This window comes from Terrapene carolina, unplaced genomic scaffold, assembly GCF_002925995.2.
Source record: "Terrapene carolina triunguis isolate 2854851 unplaced genomic scaffold, T_m_triunguis-2.0 Scaffold84, whole genome shotgun sequence".
NCBI classification, from domain to species: domain Eukaryota; kingdom Metazoa; phylum Chordata; order Testudines; family Emydidae; genus Terrapene; species Terrapene triunguis.
This window is the reverse complement of record NW_020664435.1, coordinates 31,386,104-31,410,044: the sequence shown is the minus strand read 5'-3', so window position 1 is coordinate 31,410,044 and position 23,941 is coordinate 31,386,104. Positions and strand designations below refer to the sequence as shown.

At 41.1% G+C, this 23,941-nt stretch overlaps 2 protein-coding genes across 2 annotated transcripts in view; one reads left to right on the top strand and one right to left on the bottom strand.

The window, feature by feature from the left end:
• The first annotated feature begins 49 nt into the window (after window positions 1–49).
• RBM48 (RNA binding motif protein 48) lies at window positions 50–11,612 on the top strand. The gene is made up of 5 exons (XM_024219047.3): window positions 50–172; window positions 4,937–5,127; window positions 5,395–5,540; window positions 8,122–8,690; window positions 11,077–11,612. Exons 1-5 carry the CDS (start codon window positions 62–64, stop codon window positions 11,161–11,163), a joined length of 1,104 nt encoding a protein of 367 aa, XP_024074815.2. The 5' UTR covers window positions 50–61; the 3' UTR covers window positions 11,164–11,612.
• Window positions 11,613–11,615: 3 nt separating this feature from the next.
• The window catches only part of EFCAB1 (EF-hand calcium binding domain 1), a 32,863-nt gene continuing 20,537 nt past the window's right edge, over window positions 11,616–23,941 (bottom strand). Inside the window, exons 5-6 of the mRNA XM_026649460.2 lie at window positions 12,884–12,988; window positions 11,616–11,688 (exon numbers count right to left, since the gene is read on the bottom strand). Coding sequence (XP_026505245.1) covers window positions 11,638–11,688; window positions 12,884–12,988 — 156 coding nt within the window. The 3' untranslated portion in view covers window positions 11,616–11,637. The remainder of the gene's footprint in view (window positions 11,689–12,883; window positions 12,989–23,941) is intronic.

Sequence of the window (23,941 nt, the reverse complement as noted above, 5' to 3'; positions counted from 1 at the left end):
GCTGTTTTCTCGGGGAGCTGCTAGTGCTGCCTGGCTGTGGCGCGCGGGGGGAGGTGGGAAGATGGCGGCTCCTGGCGATGGAGTCGGCGGTGTCTGTAAACATCACGCGCAGCAGGACGTTTGCGACTCGCGCGCCAAGTACCGAGAGGGGCGCAGGCCCCGTGCAGTGAAGGTGGGAGTGGGTGTGGGCGGGGCGGGCTCTGGGTGGCTGCTGCCAGCAGGTTGTGTGTGGTGGGTACTGGTTAGACGGGGACCGGTCGCCTGGTTCCGCTCAGCCGGGACCCGCGCCACGGGGGTTAGGCCTGGTGGAGCCTCTGGGTGTCTTGCCTCAAATGCCCGCCCCCGGGTACGGAACACAGCCCGGCCTGCCGCTCCCCTCTCGCCGGGACACAGCCCAGGAACCCCTGGCGCGCAGCAGGTCACGGGCTGCTCTTGCCGCCGCCCCGTTCTCACTGGTGGAGTATCACCCCCGGTCCGAATGCTGCAGCGCCTGGAACTGTGTTAATAACTCCCTGTCCCAGTTCCGAACAAAGCCCTCCCCAATGCCACGCCACCCTGAGGCGCCCCACAGCCCGGGGCTCAGCCCTAGCTCCCTAGCGAGATGTGGGTGCCAGTCCGGTCCAAAGGCCGCAGTCTGTCGCGGGTGGGGGGGCGGGGGAGAGGAGGAGGAGGAAGAAGAGGCACGCTGTAAGATGATGCAGGATTTACAGGATTACAAATCATCCCCTCACACACACTTACCTACCTGGCGCTGGCTAGAAATTGATGAGGTTTCAGTCTGATAAAAATTGATGTAACACTTGCCCCCAAAAGGGTTAGGAATCGATTACTTAACGTGTGTGCATCTCTCATTACAATAAACATCAATTTGTTCAGACCACAGTTTACCCCCCTTTTACATAAACCGGGTGGTATTGTGAATGTGAATCATTAACATCAGGAATGTTTAATCATGAAACTATAGGAAACTTTATTCTCATTGAAGGAAATCCCACATTATTTGAAAATTCCACTTGTACTATTTTTGTTTTGGGCCTCATTTTAGATATTTTGTTACGCACTGAGAAAGCCCATTACCATTCAGTTAAGTCATGAAATTGTAGAAAACAGAAATGGAAAGATTTATTCATTTATCTTGTCTTGAAAGGTTGAGTACAGTGCATACAAATCTAGGGTCCAATCCTGCAAACATGCATGTAATTTTATTCACTCAATGGGACTACTCATATGAGTAAAGTTATTCTTGTTTTTATAGTATCAGGATTATAAAACACGATTTTGAAAGTTGGTTAAGTTTGAGACCTAAATATTCCACTGTAGCTCTTGTCAGCGTGTTATAAAAGGTAATTAAATCATATTCAGTGAATATATATGATTGACTAAAGGCTATTTGAAGAAAGCTGCTGGGTTGCAAAATAGTTTTCATTGTATTTTTTGTTTTGAGTTTTGGAAATATACGTGGCTCTTTTTATGTGGCATCTCCATTACTGGAGGCTTGCAAGCATGGTAGCCCATTCTGTATGATCCTCTTCTAATCTCTCTGTGGATGAATAGTTCTTTTGATCCACGCATATCACATCATACTGTCCATCCAAGATCTTCTTTTTCTGTCTTGTGCTCTTCTGTCATCAGCTTTACCTTGCAGTGCCTGTAAACATGCATCACCCACTGAAGCTCTTAAAATATGCCCTGCTATTCAAATCTTTTAATAAGATCTCTAATTAGATTTTGCTGAGTTCCAATCATCTGCAGTACTTCTTTGTTGGTTACGGGGTCTATCCATGATTTTTTTCTATAACACCATAATTCGACAGATTGTAGTTTCTTTATTATTGATTCTTTGAATATCCATGTTTCATAGCTGTAATTTAACAGACCAAATGTAAGTTCTGAAGATTTGGAATTTAGTCTTCAGACTTATGTCCTTTCTTCTGAGATGTTTATTCTTCCAGAATGTCTCTTTCGCTCTTGCTATTCTGGTGTTGACTTTAGTATCAGATCTTCCAGTAATGATGCTTCCTAAGTAGTAATCATTTCTCAATTGCTGTACAGCACTGTAATTAACTGGAATCTTGCTTGTTTTCCCAGGATCCTTGTATACCACCATAGTTTTTGTTTTATCTAGAGTTGAATGTGGACCATATTCTTTGCCATATTCATACATAATTTCCACTAACTTCATCAGACCTAGTTCTAAATCAGCCACCAGCACCGTGTCATCTGCATAGCAAATGTTATTAACCCGTTTTCCATTACTTTTAACAGGGGCAGCTCCAGGCACCAGTGCAGCAAGTGCGTGCCTGGGGCGGCAAGCCGCGGGGGGCGGCCTGCCGGTCAATGTGAGGGCGGCAGTCAGGCAGTCTTCGGCGGCATGCCTGCGGGAGGTCCACCGGTCCCGCGGTTTTGGCGGTAATTCGGCGGCAAGTATGCCGAAGCCGCGGGACTGGCAGATCACCCGCAGAAACGCCACCTAATCCGTGTGACCGTGGACCGCCTGCAGGCATGCCTAACTGAAGCCCGCCTAACTGCCGTGCTTGGGGCGGCAAAAAACATAGAGCCGCCCCTGCTTTTAATATATCTATTTTGTCAATTAATTAATCAAACACTCACTATAAATGTTGAATAAAATTGGTGGCATTATACAGCTTTGGCTCACTCCTCTCTTGATATCTATTTCATTTTCGTCTGCCATTGTAATTGCCTTCTGATTCCAATATAATTGTATGACTCAAAGTTCATATCTCTCAGTCCTTACACTAAATATATTGAGCAATGTGTAGTGGTAGATTCAGTCAAATGCTTTTTGGAAGTCAGTTAAGCACAAGTATACTGTTTTCCCCATTTCAGTTGATTTTTCTAATGTGATCTTCATTATTGTGCTCTTTGTAGGTGTGAAACCATAATTATTCACTTATTTTCTTATCAATCCCTGCTCCCTTGTGGACTGTCTTTTTGCTAGAGGCTAGGGTTCCAACCTGAAAAAAATAGCTGCACTTGATTCTTGAGGCGTTTGTGGCGTATTAGTGCCAAAGTTGTCATAATCACCCAACTTAACATTCTTCGACTGCCATGCAATCTGACTGGCCTTCAGTGTGAACCGGTGCCCTGCATGGCCAGACATGTGAAACTGGTGACCACACGAATGTAAGGGGACTGAATCAACCTAGAAAGCACCCAATGTATGTGGACAAATGGAAAGGTGAAATGTTACAATAGGATTGAGATGTTCTGTATAGGTGGAGATGACTTTGTTACAAGTCTTCTGAGCAGCAAAGAATACAGAGTTATCAATGCAGGTGGATTGTGAAGTGGGAAAGGAGTGGGAATTATGGTAGATAGAACTATAGCTGAAAGGACTGAATAAGTGAATCTGTCATCTGAACCTGTAATGCTAATAGCAATAAAAGCATGTCCAATGATTATTCAAATATATGTCCCAAGAAACTGCAGATTCTGAAGAGGATGTTGAAAAATTCTGTGAAAACACTGAAGGAAATCAGTGGTGGAAAGAAAGATATAATGGTAATTCTTATCGGAGACTAGAATGCAAAAATGGAAGTGGAAAAAGGCCAACTGTCACAGATATTATTTGGTGCCAGTGAAAGAAATGACAGAGAAGAAAGATTCAGAGAATTTTGAGAGACATGGTCTCATTATCTGCAGTCATTTTCAACAAAAAGAAAGCACAAAGCATACATGAGAATCACCAGGAGGGATGAATAAAAACCAAAATTGATTTGATCATGATCAACCATAGGTATAGAAATTGTATTAGGAAGATTAATGTTATGCCAAGCACAGATTGTGGATCAGATCATAGATTGGTAATGAGGAGCCAGAATATAAAACTGAAAAAGTTACACAAAGTCAAATACCTTGAAGCTCTGAGGACTTAGGAGATGGAAAGTCACTGCAAAGAAGTGTTGTGGATCATTAATGCAAATAAAGACCAAGTGATTTGGGAATGTCTGAAAGATGCTATCAAAAATCTGCAGATAAACCTGTATGGTAGAAGTTACTAGCTAAGACATCCCATGGATAACATATAAAATCATTGCTCTGGTGTATGAGAGAAGGAAAGTAAAAACACAATGATCGACAAAAGAAAGAGGAGTACTGAAGACTAATGTGTGGGGGTCATGCATTCAAAAAGCTTCTTGAAAGACTCATTGACAATGCATTTTGACTTTAACTGTAATGAGTTTAGCGGATTTAAATATGGATTGAGCAGATGTGGAGCTTTTCATGGAATATATTCCTCATTATGCAACAGTCAGAATGATCTCTAATCCTGCATAACCTGCTGAATGGGGAAAACCTGTTTTATTCTGAATATCTTGTATCAAATGCTTCCCCAATGCACATGTGCTACATGATCACTGCACTTGCAGAGCAGTCTGCTCTTAGTATGACACTGCACAGAGTCATGTCGTTTCTCCCACTGGGGATCCTTTATTTTCCCCAGGTAAATTCACCATGTTTTTAACCAAGAAAGATGTGACAGGAATACTTTCTTTTACTTTGCCAGTGCCACATGATAATTGTCCAGAAAATCAGCTGTTCATTGTTGCAAGGAATTTGCAATGTACTGGCTAGACTATAGCACTGCTCTTTACTGGATCAGACCTGCTCAAAAATAAGCCCTAACACAAATGGTAGACACCTGCTTTTGGATCAGAATGATTGAGTTCTCTCCGCACTCACTGATGAGGAGGTCCTTGTTGACCATGGAATTCTTACAAATTCCTGTTGCGGTCCTACGATACTCCAAGCTCAAAATCAAAAGGGTAGATGTTTTAAAATTTTCAAAGTTCTAAGAGGGTTTTAGGTCCAATAGATAATATAAGAAAATTACTTGAGCTGTTTGAATATGGTATTTAATGTTTTATTGCAAGATAAAAGTGTGAATGTATTTAAATGTTTTTATTTCTTTCAGGTGTACACTGTCAACTTGGAATCTCGTTATTTGCTAATACAGGGAGTTCCTGCTTTGGGTGTTATGAAGGAATTAGTGGAACAATTTGCATTATATGGTGCCATTGAAGAGTACAATGCTTTAGATGAGTATCCAGCAGAACAATTTACAGAAGTTTATCTTATCAAATTCCAAAAATTACAGAGTGCAAGGTATTACAATAGATATCTGTCTGCCTTCCATTTCTTGAATGTTTGGTGTCTTAATATTGGTAAATTTCTTGAGATTAAAGTAATATATTCATCCCACATAAATATATTTGGTACATACAAGAGTGGTGTGTTCTCCTCACCGTGTCTCAACTGAAACATTTATTACAAAGATAGATCAAGAGAATATCAGTGATCCTCAAATATGTTTGTTAAAGTGTGACAACACTGGAGTAATGTAACATTTGAATACAATTTCCTTTTGTTTAGGATAGCCAAGAGAAAACTGGATGAACGGAGTTTCTTTGGTAGTTTGCTTCATGTGTGTTATGCTCCAGAATTTGAAACAGTCCAAGAGACTAGGGAGAAGCTGCAAGACAGGAGAAAGTATATCGCAAAAGCAACAAGTAATAGAGGTTTGTAATTGGACATCCTATTGAAAGTTTAAAATATCACTTTTGTTGTGGATATGTTTTGGCAAAGTAAAAATGTCTACTCTTATAGTTAATTGTTCATCTTTACTTTGCTGCAAAACGTGCATATCTGTCTTTAGTATTTTAAGAGCAGAATGGAAAGGCACCTCAATGTTTAGTGGATTCTAAATGATCAGAGTCACACAAAAGATGGTGAATGGGGGAAATAAGAAATGCACAGGTTTTAATGCTTATGTTTCCCTGGTTTTCATTGTGTGTGATCTCATTTATCAGAAACATAAGCACGGCTAAGAAACATGGGGTGAGATTCTTATCCCCATTCTGACCCCTTTATGCAGGGTAAAAGGGCTGGAGTGGTGTAAACAGGCCCTAAAAATCGTTGATCCACCAAGAAGAGAATTCCCCTAGTGCAGGGACTGGTGATGGACATAGTGGGGGTAGGATATGTCAATGGTGGGGCTGCAGCATGAAGCACTGTGGAGATTCCAGACAGTGTTGTAGCCCATAGGACAGCCCCAGGAGTTACTGTAACTTAGATAGCCTCACCCCGAGCAGCCCAGATTGGAAGGGCACAAAGCTGACTTAAAGCCACATTAACCAGTCACATTCCCTTTCCCTCCTCCTGCCCCTCCACCTTCAAGCTGTGAGATCTCCAAGAAGCACACCATAGAATCTCATCCCTAGATTTTATAGAGAGTTTAGGCTCCAGGTGTTTCATATATTGTCACTGTATGCTCAGATGCTTTGGTTCTGATTGGGGAAGATAATTGCACCAGTGAACTTCTGCAGTATAACAAAGAGGAAATAGTTTATATAGAATAGGTGTCAGGAACACACTGTCTTGGCTTTCTGAACTGTAGTGATTTCACACTTACTAATAATCATGAATAAGGTTAAGATTTTGTCATGTTTATTTTTAGTAAAAGTCACGGACAGGTCATGGGCAATAAACAAAAGTTCAGGGGAGCCCGTGACCCGTCTGTGACTTTACTAAAAATAACACAGGCGGGGGGGGAGGGAGGGGAGGAAACGACTGCTGGAGTCCCACGGTGGGGAACTGACAGGCCGAGCCGCACCGCTATGTGGGGAGGATGGGGGACACAGCCATGTGAGGGCTTACAGCACAGCTACCGCCGCAGCCATGGGGTTGTGTGCACCGCTCCAGCCCTGGACAAAGTCGCTGAGGGGCATGTGCACGGCCCCGGCTGCATTCCCAGCCATGGGGCAGGAGCGCACGGCCCCGGCTGCAGCTATGGCTGAGGGACGGTGCGCACAGCCCTGGCTGCAGCCACAGGGGGTGTGCACAGCTCCAGCCCCAGCGGAAGCTGGGGGAGGGAGGGCATAAAGTCCTGGTTCCAGCCCAGCCACGTGGGGAGGAATGTCACAGTCCTGGCTCCAGCCCAGCTACGAGAAAGAGGAGCATAGCCCCGGCTCCAGTGCCAGCTGCAGCCATGCAGGGCGGGGGCGCACAGTCCCGGCTCCAGCCCTGACTTCAGCTGCTGATAGCTGAAGCTGAAGAAGTCACGGGGGTCAGGTAAAGTCACGGAATCCGTTCCTGCCGTGACCAAATTGTATCCTTAATCATGAACTACAATTGCTTTTGCTATCAACACTTTCGCACTTAATGGAATGAAGTCTGGATTGCCAGAAAGATAATGCAAGTGAATTAATGTTAAGAGGTGAAATGTTAAACTTCATGGGACTAATTTAATACTCCATCAAAAACAATGTAAAGAGAATTTTAACTTTGCAGTTAAGCATTTGCATCAGGAGATGCCAAAGTTAAGGTTGCTCCCTCCTTCTGCCTCTGTATTATGATTAGATTTGGAAGGATTATATTTTTATTGGTAAATGTCAGTAAAAACAGAGTTCACCATACACACACAAAATATTTCCATTGATGATGATCAAAATGTACAGATAAGCAAAGTAAGATAAGTGCTGCATGAGAATTTATTAGAGTTTAAGGATATTTACAGTGTGTATTTCTATATGTGATGTTGACAATTTGTATTGTAAGGATTATAAAGCTTAACTTTTTGAATCTCAACGTCTGTCACTATAAAATTACGGTCTGACCCCTCCCATAATTTCCCGCAACTGTGAAAATTTAAATGGATAAGAATTGCAAAATATGATTAAAATCCATAATTTTGCACAATTGTGAAAATTTAAATTGAGAATCTTAAAATGCTTAAAAATAAACCAATATTATCCATCAAAATGATGATAAAAATTGAATTCTGCCAAGCTTAATTATGATACAGTCTTTAATTACATGAACACACACTATTTAAAAAGTTGGAAGAATTGTTTGCTTTCCTTCATTCGCAAAAACTGCTGAAATGTTTTTGCTCAAAATTTCCAATATAATTAATAATCAAGCAGAAGCCATGCTTGGAAAAGAGTTTGAAAGGTGAAACTTTTGAAAAATGAGTAACTGAAACTTGACTCTAGTGGTCAGCTTCACTTTAATTCAGCTATGCTAAATAAATGCTTTTATTTGTTATATATAATTTAGAGAAGTTATATAATAACAATCAACTACCTCTTTGTGTTAAAGTTCATTTTGTGGTAAAGAAGATACAGGAGCCTAAAAAGACTGTTTCAAAGAACTCAGAACATGACTTTCAACCAGAAACCTTAGGATTCAGTGCAGCGGATGCAAACACTGGTAACTGGGATCCATCTGCATGTTGTCCTTACCCTTACCAGCCATCTTGTGAATTTTCATCAAGAAACACAGCATGTCCTTCAGGAGGTCACTTTCAGAGGGTGTTGGCATTCCCTCAGTATGTCAGTAACTGTGCTGAAACTTCTGAATCCTTTTGCCAAAGTAAACCTTTGACTCAAAGTGCACAACAGGGGGGATATACTAACACACCAGTTTCTCTTGTGCTGCAAAGAAAAGTTTCTTCTGATAATGGAATTGGGAGATTTATGCCCCGCACAACTCAACTGCAAGAGCGAAAGAGAAAGCGAGACCAAGGCAATCAAATAGACTTCATTGGAATAGACTCAGATAGTACCGGAGTCATTATTGGTCCACGGCTACCAGAAATACCAAAAGTGGACATGGATGATGATTCATTGAATACTTCAGCAAGTTTAATTCGAAATAAACTTACGGAGGTATGCACTCAAAAAACCCTTCTAATTTTCATTTTCAAACATATGTTTATATTCATCATTCATTAAAAATTGGTTTTAAATGTATTTATGGGGCTATACAGTAACTTACCTCAACATATTGGATATTTTCCCAGCAATTTGATAATAATGGGGCTTGATTCTGAAAAGTGCGAGCAACCATAATGCCCATTGAAGTCAGTCACAGGTTCTCATCTCCTCTCAGGATCAGGCCAAATGTCAAAAAAGCACCTAAAACCAAAGTGTTTTTTTAACCCTCTAATCATAATACTTTGATTCATTTTGATACTGCACCAACTTTGTGCTGTTGAAGTATTTTCATTTTATACAGTTTTGTTTTTTAGGCCTTTGTCATTTTTGGAAATAAAAGTATCATCAAGATACTGTTCATTTTCCATATTTGTTCATTTTCCCCTTACACCTCACTTTTCCTTGCAGTGGGGGTATCTAAAGCAGCTGCCCACATATTTGAATTTTAGAGGTCTTCATAATGTTGGACTTAGACTCTGAAGAATTTAACACAATTTTGTTTATGGCAGACTGCATGACATCATTTAAATCTCTGCTGTCTGATTTAGTCTGCATTTATTTTGAATGAAACAAAAGCATACACATGCTGTGAACTGTCTTACTAGAATTTCCTTTTCTTTGCCTTTTAATTATTTGAAAATTATTTATATTTTCTTCATTGATGCTGCATACTGCCCCAGGTGAAATATTTTACTTGAACTGCTATATTACAATGAGGGCTTCAGGATTATTTTCAATTTCTGTGAACAGTAAAGGGGTTGAACAAGTAGGACAGCTTAAGCTAGCTCTGGCTCTGAAGTTAAGCAAAAATATAGTTAGAATTGCCATTTCTAAATTAATGAGTAAATAAATGGAGTGATAGTTTAGTCTGTCTTCCGCCAATGAATATGATTTAAATGAGATCTAAAGGAAACATCCTAGGAAATCAGTTTGCCTGATATGAGAGGTTTAATGGATGCTTTTCCACATTTCTTTGGGGAGACTATAAGGGACTGGCATGAAATAAAGTAGTGTTTTGACAAAATATTTGAGTTCATTTTATTCCAAACTACCTACTTTATTCCCGATTTCAAAATGCAAAAAGCATTCAATCTTGGAACGTACAACTTTCAAAATGCAGTTTACTAACAGCTGTTTAGGGACAGATACTGATACTTGTACTCACATAGAGTAGCATTTCAGTTCATAAGTGGACTGATTTACTTCAGTGGATACTATCTGTAGCTGTAAAAAAAAAAAAAAAAAAAAAAAAAAATCTCCAATCTCCTAGAACTGGAAGGGACCTCGAAAGGTCATCGAGTCCAGCCCCCTGCCTTCACTAGCAGGACCAAGTACTGATTTTGCCCCAGATCCCTAAGTGGCTCCTCAAGGATTGAACTCGCAGTCCTGGGTTTAGCAGGCCAATGCTCAAACCACTGAGCTATCCCTCCCCCTATGCCAGCTCTTGATTCAAAATGAACAAACATTTTTAGTTTCAGAATTTACACTGATATTGTTGCACTTCGATTGCAGGTTGTATGCAGGTCTGGCAGTCGAATTTAAAGAAAAGCATTTGTAAACTAAACAAATATGTTACGGAGTCAGAGAGATTAAATGTGGTCCTCCAAATGCCATGTGTAGAGTCACTTTTCATAGTACAATAGCCCTTTAATAAGAATTGTAATACTGTACATGAGGTAACGTGCAATAGTAAACATTTTTCTTTTACTATTATACTATTCTATTTAGTAGGCTTAGATTAAGACAATCAAGAAACAGAGACTGCTACCTTCAATACAGAAAGCTATGTAGATTTGAAGGGGCTCAACTGCAACTAAATTGCTAAATCAATTAATGAATCACACATCACCTTTAATTAAAAAAAAAATAAAAGACAAAAACCCACTTTATTCCAAAGCACTTCCTCCTTTTTCCATTTGACAGTTTTAGTTGCAGGTGGCTAAACTATACTTCGATATTCCTCTATTGTTGATGTACATAATGAAAGTGTGCAACATTCTATCATTACCAAACCTTCAAAATCAATTATTTGTTAAAATACAGCAAGTTGTTTGTCACTGATTCACTTGCTTGTTGATGCTGTACTGTTTTCTCAGTATTCCAGATTGTCATTCTAAGAATTAATTTTTTTATTTAATTTGTCTTTGTGCGTAACATTCATTTACAACTTTGTGTGGTGTAAAGCTTGTAATACAATTGTAATGAACAAATACTGTACATTGCTCCTAAAATTCAAATATTGAAGTTACATAAACATCTAGGGACATTTATTCTAAAAGCAACAGAAGCAGGAATAATTACAATTTACTGATTTTGGACTTTTTCCTTTTAAAACTAGGTAGCAGTTTCTGTTCCAAAATCATCTGGGGAAAAGCCAGAGGATACTCAAACAAAGCCACCAATAAAGCAGAGAAGAAGAATATAGATATCCCTGGCAGCATCTTTGATGATCATCTGCCTTTAAAGGATGTAATTTCAATTTTTTTTTTTATTTTTTGTAATGTCAAAGGTAAAGAAATATTAAATTGTCTGTATATTATAATGTATTTTCTAGCAGTAGCATAAACATTCATGATTATAAATCTTGTATTTTTTGACATTTCATTAAACAAATGTCTATAATTAGTAGCATTCTTGAATCTCAATAGCCAGACACACAGATACTTTATACCTCATGAAACACTAACTCCAACTCCTTTAAAAGCCATTTGTTATCCTCTTACCCATTTCTTCAGTAGCAAGTATACTGAAGTTAAGGAATGCAGAGATGTAGTATTAAAGTAAGAGTTCTGACTTGCTGCTGTTTTTACTGTCTTAAGAAAACTGATGCAGAGAAACTGTCCTTTGCAGCAGTTTTCCAGTTGCAGAGCTACATATCACCAGTTTTCCAGTTGCAGAGCTACATATCACCAGTTTCTCGGAATGCCTGCATTTCAAATGCCATGCTGCTCTGTAAAAGAAAGAAGACACAACGTGACAAAATAGTTGTAAAATAAAATGTTAGTTAAACTAGTTTAAGAAAGGATGAAAGGTATTCAGAAAATAACAGTGCTAAATTGAGGCTTGTAAGAGTAAACAAATTACTGAACATTTGAAAACATCTTTCCAATTTCTCGGATACCATCTGGCACTTCGATAATGGAAATTAAATTAAATGTAAATGGCTTCAAGGCAGAGAACTTAAGTCAGAACCTTCAAAGTGATGGTTCCTTTGGGAAACCAAAGGATACATATATTAGTTATAACTAGATGTACTACTTATGGGAATATCCTGATTTTTGAACATCTGAAGTTAAAAGCAAAGGCTGCATTGAGAATGCTGTCTTGCCTTGGCTTAAGAAAAGTAAAAGAATAATGAGGTGCTTGTTTTGGTGGGGTTTTTTTTATGCTACAGGACAATAAAGAGCATATCCAAACTTCTTCTGGGACTGCAGCTGCAGGCTAATATGCACTAAAGGGTTCTCCTTTTCTACTGGAGCCCTGGTTTCCTTTTAAAAACGTACATGTTTTGTAGGGCACAGTACACAAAGCTTAGAAGCTGCGAGCATGTAGCATTTGATCTGAATCTTCAGCAAGACCACGGTTTAATAACTAGAGCAGAGTAGGAGTTAGATGGCCTGGATTTTCAGTCCAATTTTGTCGTCAACTTTATAAGAGGTTGGACAAGTCACTTAATCTAATGCCTTTGTTTCCCTTATCTCTAAAATTAAGATAAATACAGCTGGGCAGAGGACAGTAGTAATACTAAGTTGGTTTTGTTCTGAGTCAGAATAAAACCTCAAAATTTTGAAGTTCTGTGCAAAACAGAATCCAAGCTCTCCCTGAGCTGCCTGGTGAGCAGTTCTGGGAATTGGGGCTGTGGAGGAGCCAGGCTCCTAAGAGCCCCAGCGCTGGGACAGTCTGTTTGGCTGGCTGTCCTGGACGGGGATCCTGGAAGCCCTGGAGCTGCGAGGAAGTGTTCGTGTAGGTCTTGCTATGATAGACATGAATCCAGCATGGGCACATGAATATCTTACAACTGGAGATCTGGAAATTCTCAAAGAACTGTGAATGTATGTATTGTGGTAAGCTTTCAAGGCAATCATTAGGCTGACGGGCAGTATTGTCCCAAGTTATTTAATTTTTTTACATGCAAAAATGAATACCTTGATGTCTGGCAAACATGGTCCAAATGCTTCCAAGAGAAGATTTTCATCTCTTACAGCTTTTTCAAAATCTGTGTAAGAGAGCTTGCCATCATGATCATAGTCCTAGGAAAGGAGGATAAGCATTATTGGTCAAAAGCGGTTACTTACCTTACAGTAACTGTGCTAATGCTATAAAATAATTTAATCTTTGAGTGATTGTCGAGTTGGATTCCACTCTTGGTGTGTATGCACACAAGATCAGATTCATTTGGCCAGCAGTTTCTGTTGGGGGGGGTCTTGCACCCTATATGTTCTCGTATCCCCCACCTGATTGCATAAAGGGTAGAGTGGGCCAACTGTCCTGCAGTTCCTTGGCCAACACAGAATCCCAGAGGAATAGGAATCCATAGTAGCAGGGAAGGAAGGCCCGTCATGGAATCCATGTGGATAGTACATCTCAAAAAAACAGTTACTATAAGGTAAAATACTTCTTCTAAGAATTGTCCACATGAATTCCACTTTTGGTAATTAATGTGCAGTGGTCTGATTGCTTTGAGATGGGCTTTAGGAGTCCTATTTAAACAGGATAGCTCTACCAACACAGGTGTTCACTCTGGAAGCCTCTAGCAAAGAAGAGCATTTTATAAATGTGTCGTGAACGCCACATAGCTGCCTTACAAATCAGGGACGTTCTTCAAACTGGCAGCAGAGGCTGCCTGAGCTCTAATGGAATGAGCTCTAAGGTGACTAGGTAGATCTAACTTGGCTAGCTTATGCCACTTTCTTATACAAGTGGAGACCTATTCTGTGTATCTCTGTAAGGATACACCCTGTCTCTTAACTCTCTCAGTCTAGGTGTGTTCTTCAATGATTTTGACCTGTTAAGGTAGTGTAACAATGACATTACTACATCAAATGTGTGACGTTTAGCTTCATCCACATACAAGTGAGAAAACCGGGAGATGAATTGGTTCATATGGAAGTCTGACACAACTTTGGGCAGGAACCTGGGATGAAGCCTGAGAGTGACCCTGTCCTTATGAAACACTTTATAAGGGAGACTGGCCCTGAGAGCCCCTACCCTTCAAGCTGATGTAATGGTTACTAAAAAGGCAGGCTTCATAGATAGCAGCCTGTTTCCTAGATCTTCCCTAAGGGCTCAAAGTGGGAGAGGGGCAATCATCCCTGCCAATATTATATTGAAGTCACAGGAGGGAGAGGGGCTCCTGCCCTGGGGGAAAAACATGGGTTAGGCCCTTAAAGAATCTTGCAACTGTACAGTGAGAAGAGAGTGTGGCCCTGGATAGGAGGGTGATGTACAGAGATTGCTGGTAGATGGACCTTTATAGAACTAATAGAAAGTCAGAGTGGTTTCAGCGTTAATAAATACTCCAGTATTGCTTGAAATTGGTGTTGTCAAAAGGAGACAGCTATGATTCTGAAATGCCCAAATGAAAACCTTTTCTACCTAGCTGTATAAATTAATCTAGTTGAACCCTTCCTGCTTTGGAACAGACTGTACTGAACTCTAACTAAACAGCTTCTTTCAATGGATGTCAGTCAGCCAGTGTTCAGGCTGTAAAATGTAACAGTGCTCGGTCCTGGAGTATGACCTGATCATTGTTCTGCCAAACTCAGGCAACATAACTGGAGGCTGCGTTGAGAGGTTCACCAGATTTGAATACCAGAACTGCCTAGCCCGTGCTGGGCCTATACTGATAATCAATCCAGCTTCTTGTCTCAGGACACTATCATCCTCAGGTGTTTCCAGGTGTGTTGTTGTAGGGAGAGTGAGGTACCATCATGATGTCATTTCCCACTTTTGTATCTTCTTCACACTTGCTGGAAAGCTCTTTTGCTGTGACCTGGGTCAAACAGTTCACATTGCGTAGTGCTATCTCTGAGAGGGTTCTGTTGTACACAGTGCTTGGGGTAATCCCTGTGCTTGTGTGCATTTCCTCAATAACATTGACACTGTTTGGCCTTTTTACTGTTGTACCGAAAAGGCTGCTTGTGGGTGTTTTCAACCTCACAACATCTTTCAGTAACACATACATGGCCAAACTTCATAATTCCACATACAATAATAGACATACCATCCAACAGATATTCATATCTAGCAGATCAGACTTTTATAATGATACGCGGCCTACATTGTACAAAACATATCCTAATTACATGACAGCAGTGAATACTGGGGTGCCTGCATGTCAAACTGTTAAGTTCCAAATAGCTGGAAGATACTGGGCCAGTAGCATGATCTAGTAACCAATGCATCAAGTCCAGAGCCTAATGGCTTCCTGACAGAATGGAAATGACGTAGCTCCTCCTTGTCTGTTGACATAATGCATAGCTGTGGCGTTACCTGTCAGCATTTGGATTGTGGATCACTGGAATAGAGGGAAGAAGGCTTTGACTGACAGGCAAGCATCCTTGACCTCATAGCCATTTATGTGTATATAAGGTTCTTGAGGAAACGACAGACCCTGTGGCTGAAAGTGATGTAGGTGAGCCCCCCCCCCCCCCCCCCCCCCCAATTCCTGAGTAGAGGTATCTGTCACCTGTCTTGGTATGTAGAGGTGCAGAGAAGGGTACTTCCTTGCACACCTGAAATGTATTTTTCCACCAGTTTAAAGAGAAGACTTTCTGAGGGACCGTGACCAACATATTCATGTGGTCTCTGCTGGGTAGTTACACTGATTTCAATCACCCTTGTATGCAGCATAAGTGAAGTTTTGCAAACTGAGTCACATATATGCATGAGGCCATCTGTCCCAGAAGTCTGAGGCATGCTCTTACCCATGTCTCTGGGTGAGATAGAACCTGGTGCATGAGGTTCACTATAGTTTGGAATCTCAAACAGTATCTGGTCCCTTAAAAGGGATAGGAGGAGGAGATAGGAAGAGATGAAACTAGATTCAGCAATTTCCAGGACACATTAGTCTGAGGTGACAGTCTAGGCTTCTCAAAAATAAAAGGTGGTTGCCAAAGGGGTCTGTGGAAGGGAAGTGATCCTTGAGAAGTTCTGTCAGGCTCTCAACACCAATATCAAACCTGCTGCCTCGTAGAAGATGCAGATTGTGCAGAAATGGAGGAAGAGGCAGAAGATTGTTGTTGATGGAACCTCTCCTTTTTATTGGTGGTTTAGAGGTCCTCTAAGGCTGATAATAATAATGGGCAGAGAGATTTTGTCTGACAGAAGACTGTGATCTTATTTGCTTTCTTCTTGGGGATAGAACTACAGACCCAAAGAATGCAGAGGTGTCCTGGAGTCCTCCAATGAATGGAGGGCTTTACCTGTTTTGGAATTAAAATGCTTATTAACTTCAAAGGAAAGATCCTCAATTGTGGGTTGGACCTTCCTGTGAATCCTTAATGATCAAAGCCAGAAATATATCTTCTCACCGTCATAGAAGTGGCCATAGTAAGTGCTGTTGTGTTGGACATGTCAAGTGCATCTTGAATAGAAACATGCGATATCAGTTGTCTTTCCATCATGATGGCTTTAAATTCCTCTCGATGTTCCTGTGATAGTTTGTCCCATTTTAAAAAGTCATATTTAAAGAAGAGTTGGTAGCTAGCTATAAGCATCTGGAGGCTGGCAGGTGAACAGACTTTGCATCCAAACAGGTCTAGCTAGGGTTCTTCTCCCTAGATATTTCTTTGGGAGGCCCTAGCAGTTTGGACTTCTCCTGGATGGTTCCTACAACCAGAGATCCCTGTACCACGTGAGAATAAGAATATTCAAACCCACTGGAAGGGACTTCTGTCTGCACTCTTGGGTATAGCAGGAATCAAATATTGAAGTCTGTCTCAGTTCTTGTGAAGGCTCCAACAATACCTTATTTATCAGTATGGAAAGCCTGACAGTTATGGAAGAGGGCAACGTATCCAAGAGCTTGTGAGGTTTCCTCTGTACTACTTTCTGATAATCTCCAGAGATTCTGCCATGTATTTGATGAGGTCCTGGAATTCACTGAAGTGATCAATGAGGCTACATTTGAGTTAATTCAGAATCTTAAGTTCCCCAGTTCTTTCAGTAGCAGTCCATGGATATAGGGCTACAACCCTGATGCAGTGTTTATTAGCAACAACATAGCGGATTCATATAACAAACTTAATTTGGGTCTGATTCCTCATTCGCAGCACTGGCCCCTTGTGATGTGAACCACAGGATACAACATGGAACTGCTGTGTCCCTGTAAGTCTCCGGCCTGGGTTGTCTCACACAATGCTATGCCAATGACAAGCAGCAAGACCCTTCCAGGTGCTGTGATCACTCAGCCATCAACATGTGGAGCCTCACACCCAGCTAAATTGCATGAATGCCTGTGAGCCACTTACGAATCATACAGAGACAGGCACCAACCAATCACCCCAGGCCCCAGCCTTGCACCCCAGAAATATACCATCTTACACTGCTCAAGACTCCCATGGACAGTGTAAGCTCATTAATAAGTTTGCCACTCCGACAAAAGGATAGTGTATGTGCAAGAGCCTTTGCTAACCTGAGCTGAGATTCCCCAAGCACTCCAACCAAAACCACACCGTTTTAGGTAAAATATAAAACAAATTAACTACAGATAGATTTTAAGTGATTATAAGTAGCAAGCATAGAGATAAAAGTTGGTTACCAAAAAGAAAAAAAAAAGAAATGCAGTCTAAATTCTAACTTTAACAGACTAAGCAAGATTTGAATCAAACAGTCTCTCACCCTAATAGATATTACAGGCAGATCACAGTTCTTAATGCACAGATGGGGTTCCCTTTCAGCTTGGGCGCAATCTCCCCAGTTCAAAGACTTTGTCTTCTGGATGACCTTCCAGGTGTTGAGATGTGGGAGGTGAGAGGCCCAGTGATTATGTCACTGTCCCTCTTTTATACTTTCTTCCAGCTGCTAGAAAGACCCTTGCTGTGATGTGGGCGTCAGGCTGCCCCCATTGTGTATGTGCCCTCTCTCAGAAGTCTCTGGGATAGTGGATTCTTATTGAAAGGCCAGATGTGGGCATTTCCCAACCTCAAAACATATTTCAGTAACACCTATAGGTATACTTCATAATGTCACATACAACGATGGCACATACAATTCAAGAGGATATTAATGTTCAGCAGATCAAGACTTAAAAATGATACCTCACAAGGCATACTTTGTACAAAATGTATCAATCATATGACAATGGTGAATATGGGAGTTCCAGGTTGATATTCTGAGGTACAGAGTGTCGCATCCATCACCATCCATACCACCTAACTCAGTACCATGTTGGTACCGCTTTAATTTTAAAAAAGCGGAATGGAAGGGCTTCACCAACGACCTTGATGCCATTGTAAGAAAGACTGAACCAAACACCAGAAAATTATGACCAGTTTGTCAATGCGGCACTGACTGTCTCAAAGAATTATATTCCACAAGGCTTCAAAACAAATTATGTGCGAGGACTAACACTGGATTGGTATGGTATGCTAAATCCTATTGGATTGGTATGCTAAATATAAACAGAAGTTCAAAGCAGACCCATTCACTGAGGATACCATCACAGCCAGTGAAGAACGGATCTCTGCACTAAAGAAGGAAAAACAGAAGTAATCACAGAACCTTATTAAGAGCACGGACATAACCCACAACAGTAAGTATGGATAACCATCCTCAAGTTTAACCACCACAGAGGGAAGGGCAGAGTGACACTACAATGTTACTGCAGATCAGGTTACACATGAACTTGTAGAAAATGACAGAGCACTGAACAAACAACCCAAGAAGACCAGGTGGTTTATATTTCTAGGGCATAGTATACAATGACTGAATTAACCTCCAGAATTAACACCCCTCAGGAATGGCAAAGCTGCTGCTCCAGATGTCATTCAGACTGATCAAACATTTTTGACCAGCAGTAAAGAACTGGTTACTTAAGTTGTTTAACACATGCTCAGCAACATACAAAGGACCCAAGATCTGGCAATGAGCATATGTAGTGGCACTCCTGAACTCAGGGAAGGATGCAACAGAGTCAAAGAACTTCACACCTATATCGCTACTATGTCACTTCTACAAATCGTATGAGCCATCTCAGTCTGCACCACCTATCACCATTCATTAAAAAGCACCCAATCCCAGAACAAGCTGGATTCTGTGCAGGCAAGTAAGTCATGCACTAGTCAAGTGCTGAACATCATTCAATATATCGAAGATGGCTTTGAAAAGTGTATGATAGCAGCACCGTATTTGTTGACCTATCAGCAGCATACGACAGTGAATCATTGAAGGCTCCTTATTTATAACATACAACATGATGAAAGAGGACCACCTCGTATGACTGACAATCTCTATTAGAGAACCAACGTTTTTATGTCGAACTATGCAGGAAGGGGAGTTGAAGGCAACCAAGAAATAAAATGGCCTACCACAAAGGAGCGTACGCTCTCCAATACATGAATGATCAACTAATCCATCTAAGCACAAGAAATGTTATCTGTGCCAATGACCTATGCATCACTGCCCAAGCCAAAAATTTTGTCCAGATCGAAGCTAAACTAACAAACATCAGCACTGTGTGAGCTCTCAGTTTGTTACACAAAGAACCAATTGCGTGCCAACCTAGCCAAAAGAGAGGCGAGTCTCTTCCATCTTCAGAATCATGAGGCCAATAGACAACTCAACATCATTTGGAATGGGGTATCATTTGCCCACGGCTGGAATCCTGTCTAGTTTGGAGTGATGCTAGACCACACTCTCTCCTTCAAGGCACATGTGGAGAAGACAAAAGACAAAGTTAGCTCCCAGAACAACATACTGAGGAAACGTGTAAATTCAAAATGGGGAACCAACACAGCAACTCTAAGTGTCACTGCACTTGCACTTTGCTATTTGATCACTGAATATGAATATCCAGTGTGGGAAAGATTGGCTCATCCAAAGAAGCTAAATCCTGTGCTGAATGAGAGCTGCCACTATATCACAGGATGTCTAAAACCAACAAATGTGAACAGCCTTTACATGCTTGCCAGAATCGTGCCACTAGATATCAGGAGAGAATTCACAAGCAAAATGGAATGATTATGACTGGTCAATGATACCAGACATCTGCTACATGAGTGCACCAGGGCACTTAGCCACATGAAATTGTGAAAAGGCTTCCTAGCAGCAATGTCTTAAAAATATCACCGACTACACAACTGGAAATGTTGCACACATGGCTCAAAATACTCAACAAGGGTGTCAAAATGCACATCAATGTTGCTGAATGCCTTCATACATGTATAAAAGAATTGGTTGACTTGGAGATGTTTAAATTGCTTCTGAACAAGAGTTGGCAGCTCAAAAGTCAATATGCCTAAGTGGAGCTATTCCAGTGACCCAGAAACATGTGACAGTGGTGAAACACAAATAATGGAACATCTGTTGGTCTGCCAGCTCCTGGAGGAGCCATGCACCATGGAAGATCTAGCTGGGCTACAGACCAGGCTATATCATGTGCCAACATTGGGGGGGAAAAAGTGTGTGTGTGGTGGAAGGACATGAGAACATGATCAACTGAGGAAGACATCGAGGGATTTACTGCCTCATTGAGGGAGGATGAGGAAATCACAGTGGAAACAAGTTGTTTCTCTCCTGGCAGATATTGTTCCTCATCTCTTTCCTTCTGCCTTTCCAGAATCTGAGGCTGCACTAACTGACATGGCTGGGTTGGTCTATACTGCCTCTTTGGGGAGGGAGAATCTAACTCTGGAAGGGGCAGAAGATGCAGGTTTACAAGAACATGGCTGTACATCCTCCCTCTGCCTCTCAGGTTCTTCAGTAGGGACAAAGCTGAGTCCTACAAAAAGTGGAAACTAGGTCAAATTACAAAGGATGAAATATAAACAAACACGTATGTAGGAACAAAATTAGAAAGGCAAAGGCACAAAACGAGATTAAACTAGCTAGAGATAAAGGGTAACAAGAAAAAACATTCTACAAATGAATTAGAAGCAAGAGGAAGACCAAGGACAGGGTAGGCCTGTTACTCAATGAGGGGCGGGACAACAATAACCGAAAATGTGGAACTGGCAGAAGTGCTAAATGATTTTGTTGTTTCAGTTTTCACCAAAAAGTTTAGTAGCAATTGGAGAGCTAACATAATGAATGCCAGTGAAAATGAGGTAGGATCAGAGGCTAAAATAGGGGGAACATTAACAATTATACAAGTTAGATGTTTTCAAGTCACCAGGGCCTGATGAAATGCATCCTAGAATACTCAAGGAGCTGACTGATGAAATATCTGAGCCATTAGCGATTATCTTTGAAAAGTCATGGAAGACAGGAAAGATTTCCAGAGGACTGGAAAATACAGTGCCAATCTATAAAAAGGGGAATAAGGACAATCCGGGGAATTACAGACCAGTCAGCTTAATTTCAGTACCTGAAAAGATAATGGAGCAAATAATTAAGCAATCAATTTGCAAATACCTAGAAGATAGTAAGGTGATAAGTAACATAAGTGACTCCCCTTGTGCAACCTGTGGAGGTGAGCTGGGGGTGTTTGTGTGAATATGTAGTAGATGACTCTATACTGTGTATCAATGGTGATGAAAAAAAGGAAGAGACCTCTAAAGATGAAGCCATTCTGTCAAGAGCGTCCTGGCTCTGCTGTATTTTCTCTACTTGGGTAGGGGATGAAGTCAATACCAGAGAGACCTCCTTCATCTGCCATTCTGATGACCTGGTAACTGGTGGCTTAGCTATCACCAACCTCAACCTCTCAAGAAAAAGTGACTTTGGTACCAGTCCTACAGTTAGATCATTTAGTGCCTTATATGCTTTAGATGGCAACAGAGACAGGATAGATGCAGTAGATATCAAGGCAACGAGTTCCAATAGATTGGTGCCAGAGGAAGGGCAGTCCACAGATTTAGTTGGAACCCCAGGCACACGTTTAACAGACAGTACTGAGGGATCTATGTCAGGCTGTTGACTAACCTTCAATTGTTTAGCCTGAAATGAATCAGATATTTGCTGACTCTTGTATCTCAACTTGGTAGGCATCAGGGAGGGTGATCTACATCTCATCTTACCTCTGTAGTGGGTGCTCCTTCCCACCTGTCAGATGTAGTCAAAGCAGACGACTGGGACCTATTGGTCAATGTAGCATGGAATCTTGGGGTTGAATTTTGACTCACCAGGGTGCTCATAGAGAGGGACTGACCGGAGGACTGACATCTTGCTACATCCTCTCTTTTGGCATCCATGGAGGCTTGTATAGAGTACTTAATGAGGAACAATTTAGGCAGGTTTCACTCGAGCTTTTGGAGTCCGTTTAGAACTTTAGAGGAGTGATATATGGACACTGCTCAAGAATATGTCCTTCCTTTAGGCAAAAAAGGCACCCGGTATACTTTCTGTTAAGCAACATTGAAGCGTCACACTTGGATCAGGTTTTAAGCCCCAGGGATTTTGCTTCTGCCATGCTTCTAGAGCCCCTGTACAAGGGAGAGGGTGAGGTAGAAGGAATGTAGTCTAATACTAAATATCTGACTAAAACCATTTTTTGTTGTTGCCACCAGGCAAAAGACTAACGCTTCTAACCAAATAACTAATTATCAGTACTACTGCTAACTAGCACAGTGCACAGAGATGTAGGTGGAGAGGTTCTCTCTCACTGCCACAGGCACTAATTAGGAACTGAGGGATGATTGGGGTCACTCTACCCTTTATATCCTCGAGGGAGGAGGGGCCACAGGTATCTCGAGTGCAAACATGACCCCAACAGACACGGCTGGCCAAGATGATCTGATTTCACATACATGGGATTCATGAGCACCAAGAGTGGAGTTCATATTGATAATTATTCAAAGAAGAAATTATTTTATTGTTGCATTTGAAGTTGCCCTAAACATGAAATTTCTAACATTTGAAGAGTAGAATGATTAAATTGTGAACTAAAAATTATCTTCCATTACTTTTTCCTTTGTGGTAGGAGTGAGTTTAAGCCACAAATACCCTCATATGTTCCCCCCCTCTCCTCCCTTACATCTCTGTCTGGTGCTGCGTCAGCCCAGTCTTCTTCCACCTAAAGAGAAACAGAAGCAATCAATGCCAATCCGATATTGGCTGGATGTGTCACTGGGGAGAGATTCAAAGCATTCTCTCTGTGCCTGATATTGCTCTTTCCTTGGTGCTGACAGGCTTGCTTTTAATGGTTCATTATTAACAGAACTCACATAAGACCCTGGTAACTCTTGTGAATGGCTGAATCTTCTAGTCTGACTCAGTAGCTCATTACAATAAACTGGAATAAACAAGGTTTCAGAGTAGCAGCCGTGTTAGTCTGTATCCGCAAAAAGAACAGGAGTACTTGTGGCACCTTAGAGACTAACAAATTTATTAGAGCATAAGCTTTCGTGGGCTACAACCCACTTCTTCGGATGCATATAGAGTGAAACATATATTGAGGAGATATATATATATACACACATACAGAGAGCATGAACAGGTGGGAGTTGGTAAGACAACTCTGAGAGGCCAATTAAGTAAGAGAAAAAAACCTTCTGAAGTGATAATCAAGATAGCTCAGTACAGACAGTTTGATAAGAAGCAAGTGTGAGAATACTTACAAGGGGAGATAGATTCAATGTTTGTAATGGCTCAGCCATTCCCAGTCCTTATTTAATCCTGAGTTGATTGTGTCTAGTTTGCATATCAATTCCAGCTCAGCAGTCTCTCGTTGGAGTCTGTTTTTGAAGTTTTTCTGTTTTAAGATAGCCACCCGCAGGTCTGTCATAGAATGGCCAGACAGGTTAAAGTATTCTCCCACACTCTCAAAGAAACTGCGAAAGCACCTGATCAGCATCCTATACAGCAAACAGGGAAAGATTAAGAATGAGCTCTCAAAACTGGATACTCTCATAAGAAACCAACCTTCCACACAAACTTCCTCATGGATAGACTTTACAAAAACTAGACAAGCCATTTACAAGACAAACTTTGCCTCTCTACAAAGGAAAAAGGACTCTAAACTGCTACATGCCACAAGGAGCCACAACAGTAGTTCACTTAACCCACCCAGCAATATTGTTAATCTTTCCAGCTATACTCTTAGC